The sequence below is a fragment of the Capra hircus genome, chromosome 29, assembly GCF_001704415.2.
Source record: "Capra hircus breed San Clemente chromosome 29, ASM170441v1, whole genome shotgun sequence".
Classification (NCBI taxonomy): domain Eukaryota; kingdom Metazoa; phylum Chordata; class Mammalia; order Artiodactyla; family Bovidae; genus Capra; species Capra hircus.
In genome coordinates, this window is record NC_030836.1 from 27,843,741 (window position 1) to 27,853,214 (window position 9,474).

At 58.0% G+C, this 9,474-nt stretch overlaps 1 protein-coding gene across 2 annotated transcripts in view; it reads left to right on the forward strand.

The window, feature by feature from the left end:
* SLC37A2 (solute carrier family 37 member 2) overlaps nt 1–8,940 on the forward strand; it is a 28,163-nt gene extending 19,223 nt beyond the window's left edge. The window contains exons 7-19 of one of the 2 annotated variants that reach the window (XM_018043535.1): nt 334–500; nt 1,026–1,063; nt 1,299–1,451; nt 1,778–1,868; nt 3,342–3,404; nt 3,695–3,780; nt 4,246–4,294; nt 4,465–4,538; nt 4,804–4,882; nt 5,002–5,099; nt 5,330–5,394; nt 5,610–5,666; nt 7,701–8,940. In XM_018043535.1, coding sequence (XP_017899024.1) covers nt 334–500; nt 1,026–1,063; nt 1,299–1,451; nt 1,778–1,868; nt 3,342–3,404; nt 3,695–3,780; nt 4,246–4,294; nt 4,465–4,538; nt 4,804–4,882; nt 5,002–5,099; nt 5,330–5,394; nt 5,610–5,637 — 991 coding nt within the window. In that variant the 3' untranslated portion in view covers nt 5,638–5,666; nt 7,701–8,940. The remainder of the gene's footprint in view (nt 1–333; nt 501–1,025; nt 1,064–1,298; nt 1,452–1,777; nt 1,869–3,341; nt 3,405–3,694; nt 3,781–4,245; nt 4,295–4,464; nt 4,539–4,803; nt 4,883–5,001; nt 5,100–5,329; nt 5,395–5,609; nt 5,667–7,700) is intronic. The other variant, XM_018043536.1, reaches the window with a different exon arrangement.

Genomic DNA, 9,474 nt, shown 5'->3' on the forward strand with positions numbered 1-9,474 from the left:
GTCCATGTCCCCTGGGGGCAATCACCCTTAGCTGAGGCCCTCAGAGACACAGCCTCAGGGCAAGAGAAGAAAGGGTGGGGCTGCGGCCCTGGGACAGAGGGGAGGCAGGTCTTGCTCAGGGAGCTGGCTGGGGAGCAGGACACCGCAGGCCTGGCTGTCACTCACTTGATGCCGGCCAGCCCTGCCCCTCCTCCCTGACTGGGGTCTTCGGGCACAGAGGCTGCAGGCAGCCAGCTGTTCGCACTTAGCCGGGGCGGTCTCCGTGAGCCCAGGGCTTCTCTTCTTACCTTTCCTGCTCTTGCCTCCCTGCCTCCCTCCCCGCCTCCCCTCCAGGCGGGGTCTCATCATGGGCATCTGGAACTCCCACACATCCGTGGGCAACATCCTGGGCTCCCTGCTGGCTGGCGTGTGGGTGGATCAGCAGTGGGGCCTGTCCTTCGTGGTGCCCGGCATCATCACTGCCATCATGGGCATCATCACCTTCTTCTTCCTCATCGAATGTGAGTGGACCCCTCTCCCTCCATCCCCACAGGGCCAGAGCGAAGCCTCCCAGTTAGGTTCTGGGAGAAGGAGGCTGGTCCCGTGAGAGTCGCTGGGTTGGAGGCCTAGATGTGTGACTCAGAGGACAACCTCTCTGAGTCTTGATTTCTCACGTGGGACACCTGCTTTCCTGGGCTGTGGAGAGTGTCTGTGAGACGTATGTCAGGATGCCCAGAAAATGCTGGCTCCTCTGAGCCTGACGCCGGAGAAGTGGGTTGGACAGCACCCTCTCCATGCTTGCTGCTTTTTTCCTGGCTCCCTGACAGATGGCCCCTGGAGTCATGGCCACGGTCACTTGTAAGCAAAAGAACGAAAGTCCACGAGGCTCTCGTGGTTAGGAGACCTAGGCCTCAAAGGTGGTCTCCGGAGCCCCGGCTCCCTCGTGCTGGAAACTCCACAGGCCCCTTTGCGGGTGTGGGGGTCACATGTCGTGCAGGGTGAGGGCCTGGTCTGCTGGCAAGCTTCATAGAAGGTTTTCCTTTCAGACCCAGAAGACGTGGACTGCTCCCCGCCTCAGCACCACGTGAGTGTGGCCCCCAGCCCCACTCCACTGGGGGCTGGTCCCAGGGAGGCCTGGGGAGTTGAGGAGGGGCCTGTGTGTCCCAAGTTGGGCCCGTGGGTGGCTCCCTGGCAGGTGGTGAGTCCGGTCCAGGAGGGGAGTGTATACCTCATGCAGCTCATCTCACGTGGGTTGTCCCTCTAGCTGGTGGGGGAGTGGTATGTGGACGTGCCCCCAATGAGGGCTCTTCTCTGCTCAGGGTAATCCAGAAGAGAGCCAAGACCACCCCGAGGACCCCGCAAACGGACCCAGCTGTAACAAAGAGAGCAGCCTGGAGTCAGCTGTCACCTGCTCCAAGGAAGCAAGTGCTCAGCCTTCCGCCATCAGCTTCTTCGGGGCCCTGCGCATCCCGGTGAGTCATCTGTGGACCAGAAGGAAGAGAGAGGCTCTCGAGATTTTTCTGTTGGGTGTCGGGAGATGGGGACACTCAGGGTGATCCATGGTTTTTGGAGTTTCTTTACGAGCAACGCTTAGGGCAGGGGCCCTCCTGGGGAGGGTAATGTGGCCGGACATTACCCTAGCATTCAGGCGGCAGGCATGTTGCTGTACCTGAGACTGGAGGTGTTCTAGAGGCTGCTCCGTGTGGTGGGCGGTGGAAAGTGCTGGCACAGGGCTCGGAGGCCGCAGGCCCCAGGCTGTCCTGCCCACCTTCCCATCTGCCCTCTGCTGTGCTCCCAGGGCGTGGTCGAGTTCTCCTTGTGTCTGCTCTTCGCCAAGCTGGTCAGTTACACCTTCCTCTACTGGCTGCCCCTGTACATTTCCAATGTGGGTGAGTACACGGGGAAGAAGAGGGGATATAGGAGCAGGGGGGCCTCCAAGGAAGAAACCCGCCACTTATGCTTATGACTCCATGAATAGGCAGGATTTCTGCTGATCCTCTCCTAGCACAGAAGGAAAATTTTTTCTTTCATGGGAAGCTAAATTTTGCAGAAACCCTCCTAGTCCCTGACTGATTCCAGCCACTTTTCCTCACTTGGCACTCAGTCGAGGTTAGGAACTCAAGTCCTCTCTAACGTCTACTCCGGCCTCAAGTGAAACCCCGCTTCAGGCCCATTGGCTCATAGATGGGTGGGATCGGAGGGTCCTGGAGAAACGGTCTGCCTTCTGAATGCCTGCAGGAGTCTCTCAAGCCTCCCCCAGCCCAAGGAAGAGGGCTTGACAAGCTGCCCTCACTGCTGGTAGCCTGGTGGGAAACACCATTCTCTTCCCAGGGGCTGCCAGGATACTTGGGTCATTGATGCCCAGTGCCCAGGTCTGCTGGGCTGCCCACCTTGTGGTCTTCCTGTCTCCTGCCTCTGTCCCTGCCCAAGGATGGACAGATGAGGAGAGGTCACTTCTGTGGTTAGAAAAGGATGTTTATGTCCTCCTGTCCTGGGCCTCTGGTTTTCCCCAGGTGGGGCTGCTCTATTAAGGAGCAGCTCTGCCCCCAGAGCCCAGAGCCCCAGAGCCCCAGAGCCCTGCCAGGGTCAAGGACCTCTCAGCAGGACCACTGGCCTCCCTCCAGGGCCCTGGGGGAACAAGCTGCGGTCCACACGGTACACTGGGCCACAGGATGCCGTTTGGATGAGTCAGGGCCAAATCTCAAGTCGTAACCTGCCCCCTCCCACCCTCATCCTGTCTGCAACTGAGGGGCCTCCCCCAAAGACAGGGCTAGTGCCAGGGCGGCCCTGTGGACACTGATTCTTTGTTCTGTGGCCTTCATGCTGGCTACAGAGCGTGAGTCAACCTTGAGGGCTGGGCGGCCAGTCATGCTGCTGGGCGTCCCTCTTTCTAATCCCAGGGCAAGGTCAGGGGCCTGAGGTGCCCATTTTCCCAGTGAGCCTCCTTCCTGTTTATCAGTAGGGACCTCAGAAGGAGGTGACAAGCTCCTGTGCGGGCGTGCTGCTCCACCAGGGGCGGGCAGACATGTGGCTGGACGGGCTGAGGCTCAGACAGCACTGGGGTGCCCCCCGGTGGGACAGGGTCCTTGGGGGCCAGATCCCTGTGCTCTTGGAGGTCAAGGCCATCCAAAAGGGGAAGAAGGTAGTACGGGCCTGGGGGCCAGAAAGGGTGTCCCGTCCCAAACTGCTGCAGACTCACCTGTGACCTAGGCCAGTCGCTTCCCTCAAGGCCCCCCACTCCTTCCTGCGAAGAAGTGGGCAGTGATCCCAGACTGGGAGTCTGCCGGGACGCTTCCAGCAGTGGCCCTCCACGCTGTCTGTCCTAAGTCCCCAGGTCTGAGCATGTGCTTCGTTTTCCACAGTTCACTTCAGTGCCAAAGAGGCTGGGGACCTGTCCACACTGTTCGATGTTGGTGGCATCATAGGTAAGGCCACGCCCTGCCGTGCCTCTCAGCTGGATCCACCTCTTCTCCTGTCGGGTTGCAGAGAGAAGGGACAGGTTCCCGCGGGATGTGACCTAGGCAGGTGGCCTCAGAGGGAAAAGGTGGCATCCTGCCCAGGTGGCCCTCCCATGAGCCCTGGGTACGGGGACGGTTGCAGAGGGGGACAGTCTGCTGGCCCGGGGTGCCCCGGTCAGGCTCGTGCTGGGTGGACTGCTGGGGCAGTGCTCGGGGGTGCCCGTGCCTGGGACGGCAATGTGCACATCGTATTCCAGGCGGCATCTTGGCGGGGCTCGTCTCTGACTACATCAACGGCAGGGCCACCACCTGCTGCGTCATGCTGATCTTGGCTGCCCCCATGGTGCGTAGAACCTCAAGGTCGAGGGCTGGGAGCTGTGTGCACGCCCGGGCATCACACATACACACCTGTCTCTTTGCATGTGTGCAGCTCTGTGCATGGCCAGGGGAGGAGAAGCCAGGATCAGCACAGGGAAAGGGATCCAAACTGAGAATTTTGGAAAAGGGCTAGTGGCTCTTCGACCTCAGTTAGAGCGGGGAATGTCAGCTGCTAAACTTCCTGACCAAAGAAAGAATAAGAGGCTGGGGTTTGATAGGAGAGGAGACTTCTGGGACAAAGTGAAACAACGGATTACTGCGTGTTAGACCCTGCCTCCCTGGGACACTTGAGGACCAAGAGGCCGGGGTATGAGAGGAAAGAAGGGAAAGCGGGCTTCTGGGGTCTCTAGTCTTCTGGGCTCCAGGCTAACGGAGGCGGCCCACGGGGAAGCCAGCGTGCGAGCCTGCCCCCCTGCTTCTCCTCTCTCAGATGTTCCTGTACAACCACGTTGGCCAGAGAGGAATCGGCATCTCCATAGGTGGGGAGCTGGCACTGCCCTGGGGAGCACACGAGGCTGGCTTGGGGGCACGGTGGGCAGCCTGGGGAAGTGGAGGTTCTTGGTCTGGAGCCTGGGGGACTCACCCGCTTTGGGGCAGAGGATGATGGTGGCCTCTCCTCTCTAACTGGCCGTCTCCATCACCACCTCAGTCATGCTGCTTATCTGTGGAGCCCTGGTCAATGGCCCTTACGCGCTCATCACCACCGCTGTCTCGGCTGACCTGGTAAGCAGGGCCACCTCGGGGCCTAGGCAGGGCCTCTGTCTCCAGGCTCATCTTCCCCACGTCTTTCCCCTTCTCCCAGCCTCCAGAGATGAGATCCTCAAAGTCCTTCAGAGTCCGCCCTGGTTCCCTGTTTCTTCCCAACTCCAAGCCCTCATCGCTCCCTTTCCCCGAGCCAGCCGCTTTCTCAGTCCTGGTCCTGCTCAGGGCGCTGCCTCTTAGTTCGGCCCCCACCCCAACCCACCCCAACTCTGCTGTCTCTCTCCAGGGGACGCACAAGAGCCTGAAGGGCAACGCCAAGGCACTGTCCACTGTCACAGCCATCATCGATGGCACTGGATCCATAGGTCTGTAACTTTCACCCTGGGCTCTCCCAACAGACCCCCGAGCCTGGTCTTGGGTGGAGTTTAGGATGGAGGGCAGGGCCCCTGCTCCGGGCCCTTCTCTGACACTGTGCTCCGCACAGGTGCGGCTCTGGGGCCTCTGTTGGCCGGGCTCATATCCCCCACGGGCTGGAACAATGTCTTCTACATGCTCATCGCTGCCGACGTCCTGGCCTGCTTGGTAAGAGTTTGGGGGCACATGGATGGGTGGTGGGAGGGGTCCCCTCCTGCAGGCCTGGAATCTGGGGCTGCAAAGTGTCCGGACGATGAGGACCGCTTCCTTTGCACGAAGCACTCTGCCTCCCATGGGTGACCGCCTGCGGAATGGCATTGTGAACAGCCAGCCCAGCAGTCACCCAGCGTTAGGGACTGGTGCTCCATGATCGTGCCTCCCTCCCCTCCTCCCCCCAGCTCCTCTGCCGGCTGGTGTACAAAGAGATCCTGGCCTGGAAGTCATCCCTGGGCAAAGACAAAGGGTAAGTCCTGCAGAGAGAGTGCTGGAGCCCTGTCCACCTGGCCCCACTCCTCCTGGGAGTGAAATCCATTGCGTGGGGGCTCTGCACAGAGTCTGAGCCCAGCTCCAGCCCAGACCTCAGGGACGCGGCCCGCGGACCCCGAACGTGCTCCGTGAGCCCCGGCCCAGCCCCCAGCTCCACTAACCTGTCGTCTGTTGTCCCGTGTGTCTCCATAGCTCTAATGTGGCCCTAACCCACGCGTGATAGTCTTTTCCTCAAGTCCCATGACTTTTGTGAGTATTTCCTTCAAGTCTGTGACTACTGTGCTCTTAAGAGTGCATGCAAAGCCTCTCTCTCCTCCAGTGTGATTTTTCTGATTTTCCTGACTTTTCTGACTGGCTTTTTCCTTGGGGGCCAGTTCCAAAGATTCGGACTCTGGGCTGAATATGGTGCTTGGGAAGTATTTCCTCAGAGGCCAGAGCCGCTGGGAAGGTCGGCAGCCTCTCCTTACGGAGAGTGACAGGGTTTGGGACGGACCCCGTCCCCCAGGACAGAGGAGATGGTGTCTGGGGAAATAGTTTTTCCTCTGAACTCGGACGCTGAGCTGTCTGAACCTCCCAGAGTTCAGAAGCCGAGGGTATCTGGCCTATCTACCTGGGGTATGCAGAAAAAAAGCAAATGCCAAGCAAAGCCTCTGGAACAAAACCCCAAGCTGACCTGAGGTGCTGTCTGCCTGTCGCCCAGAGGTGGTGGGTGCAGAGGTGGCTCAGACAGGCTCACGGCTGAGGCTGGGCGTGAGAGGCTGGGCCACGCAGCTGGTGCTGAGCCTGGGAATATTCTCTCGCCGCCTTTCTGGCTTTCCTTAGGAAGCTCTTGCTCATGAGAAGCGGCCTGAGTGATGGACCTGGTCTGGATGGTAAACGTGAGGAAGAACCCGCTGGGGGCCTGGGAACCAGCACCATATCTGGGGAGGCACTTCCTTTTAAGGAAGGCGTCATCCCGGCTCAGGGAGAGCAACCCGCAGGGCAGGAGGCATCAGCGGGGTCTCTGTCCTGCCCTGCCCTGGAGGGGGAGCAGAGGATGGCACCTCAAGACCAGTGCTGCTTCCACCTGCTGCCCCCCGCCCCCCAGGCCAGGCCTGCGGGGACCCGGGGAGGAGAGGGACTGAGGCAGGAGGGGAGGAGAGGGACTGAGGCAGGAGGGGAGGAAAGGGACTGAGGCAGGAGGGAAGGAGAGGGACTGAGCCAGGAGGGGAGGAGAATGATGCATAGTGAGCATCCGCTCTGGCCATTGACTTGAGTCCATCTAGCCGTACTGGCGTCCCTCTCAGCAGCCCTGAGAGGCTCAGAGCTCACGGGACACACCTCAGGCCTTTAGGTCATCCCAGCAGAGCCCACCTTTGGACCTAGGTGTGCGAGTTCACTGCCATCTGCATCGTCAGCGGGTCTTTCTCTGAGGAAGGCCTGTGTCGGGGGCACGGAGGCTCAGAGCCAGGCCTCCGCACCAGAAACCCTGGCCAGTCCTGACTTCTCTGCTCGCCTGCTTCTGTCCAACCTTGGCACCTTCTCCGAATGTCCGTGTCCTTGTGTGTCCAGTGGGGGTGCTCGTTCCTAAATATCTGATTGGGTTGGTCTCAGGCTGAGACACGCTGGGATAAAATGTGACATGGCTTTGCAAAGCTGTCAGACGTGGTACAAACACTGTGAAGTGTTTTAAAACATGATTCTGGCTTGGTGCTCCCTGCTGAAGAGGTGACAGGGAGCCCTAATGGCAATGAACGGGATGAAAAGCAATTATTGGGTTGGCCAAAAAGTTCGTTCGGGTTTTTCCGTACAATGTTACCTGTTCAGTTCAGTCGCTGAGTCGTGTCCGACTCTTTGTGACCCCATGGACTGCAGCATGCCAAGCTTCCCTGTCCATCACCGACTCCTGGAATTTGCTCCAACTCCTGTCCATTGAGTCAGTGATGCCATCCAATCATCTCATCCTCTGTTGTCCCCTTCTCCTCCTGCCTTCAATTTTACCCAGCATTAGGGTCTTTTCTAATGAGTTAGTTCTTTGCATCAGATGGCCAAAGTATTGGAGCTTTAGCATCAGTCCTTTCAATGAATGTTCGGGACTGATTTCCTTTAGGATTGACCGTTTTGATCTCCCTCATATGATGTTATGGGGAAACCCAAACTAACTTTTTGGCCAGGCTAGTATTAAGGGACCCAGTATTAAGGCAAGGGGACTTGCCTTTCCTGTTCCCACTGTTGGGACAGGAGCCACCACTTGTTAACCTGTGTCTCACCTTCTCTTCCACTGCCTCTGTCTACCTCATGCAGGTATAGAGAAATGTGAGGCCCCTGATCAGAGCAGAAACATGGAGGGACTTTGCCGGGTCCCAAAGTGCCCCCCCCCCACCACACAGATGGCTGAGGCAAAAAGCCCCTTGACCCAGCACCAGCCAGCCCAGCCCGCGAAGCTTCCAAGGGCTAGGAGATGCTCCACGGGAAAGGACCGCCAAGTTCGAGGACGTGGAAAACTCAAGGGCCTTGTTGGAGAATGGAGGGAACGCAGAGTGCTCACCATCCTGAAAAGGCATCTTGAGACCAAAACAAAACGCTCAGGCAGCTCCGTGCCATCAGTGGATCAGCTTATTACAGGGTCACTTAACAGTATGGGATAGGCTGGACAGCGATCTGGGAGCACCCCCATGCCACCCAGGGGCTGTACGGACGATTCTATGGCTAACCTGGGGGACGGGGAGGCAGGACATGCATTCCTAAGTGAAAATTTATGAACACGTAACCAGTCTTGTGGGTGCTGGGAACATGTCAGAGACTTCCATCATTGTTTGGGGACTAACAGAGCATAGAAGCTACCTGATCCTAATGGTTATTAAACAGGGCAATGATTCAGCATACCGTACAGTCCTGAGTAGGCCCAGTGGAAGGAGAGGAGAGACTGTGAAGATCCCTGATGATGTCAGTTTCGCTGATCCAGGCCTCAATTCTGGAGACCGCGGGCCGGAGGGATTGGGGCTGAGGGCTGTCAGCGTTTTGGTACAAGGAGGGGTCTGCTCAGACTCTTTCTTGTTCAAATTCCAAGATGGATAGCCGAGGTTTGGTGAGGCCAAGGCCTGGAAAGAGTGTGTCTCTCCTTCTCAACGTTAGACTGGAACCTCTGTAATCAGGCTCTACCTGAAAGTGTGTATTTCGGAGCCACCAGACCTCTCCTTGTCCCTTATGTCCACAAGCCTGTCTCTCCATGTGTTTCCCCACATTGGCACCCCTGCTTCTACCCTCCATCTGATCCTGTTTCTAACTTCTGACCCATTTTGATTAAAACATTGCTGTATCCTCCAGGGACCAGGGAGAGGCAGGGCAGGGTAGGGGTGTCACTCCCAGGCGTGGCCAGCCCCTGAGTGTGAGGGCACCTTGCCTCACTCTTGTCCCAGCCCTCTGTGTCCCCAGGGCAGATGGCTTATCAGGGCAGTGCTGTTGGGGAAGTGTGTAGGGCGGTGGGGCGGGGTGGGGCATGACCCAAAGTCCCAGTATGTTATTAAATATTTTGATAATGAAATGCCAGTGCTTACTGAGTGCTCACTTTGGCCACCCTGAACCCTTGGGTCTGCCGGGCAAGCTCTTGGCATCTCTGCCCTCGGACACTGCCCATCAGCCCCTGTGCCAATGTGTGTTGCCAGCTGCTCCTGTGCTCATTGGGGATCATGTGGGCTATTGGCACAGCATCCCAGGACCTCGGAACGGTGTGCTGGGTGCTCCAAACTGGGGTGCTCATGGCAGCCGTGCCAAGAGGAGGCAGTTCAGTCAGTTCAGTTACGCAGTTGTGTCTGACTCTTTGTGACCCCGTGGACTGCAGCACACCAGGCTTCCCTGTCCATCACCAACTCCCAGAGCTTGCTCAAACTCAGGTCCATTGAGTCAGTGATGCCATCCAACCATCTCATCCTCTGTCATCCCCTTCTCTTCCTACCTCAATCTTTTCCAGCATTAGGGTTTTTTTTTTTCCAATGAGTCAGTTATTTGCTTCAGGTGGCCATAGTATTGGAACTTCAGCTTCAGCATCAGTCCTTTCAATGAATATTCAGGACTGATT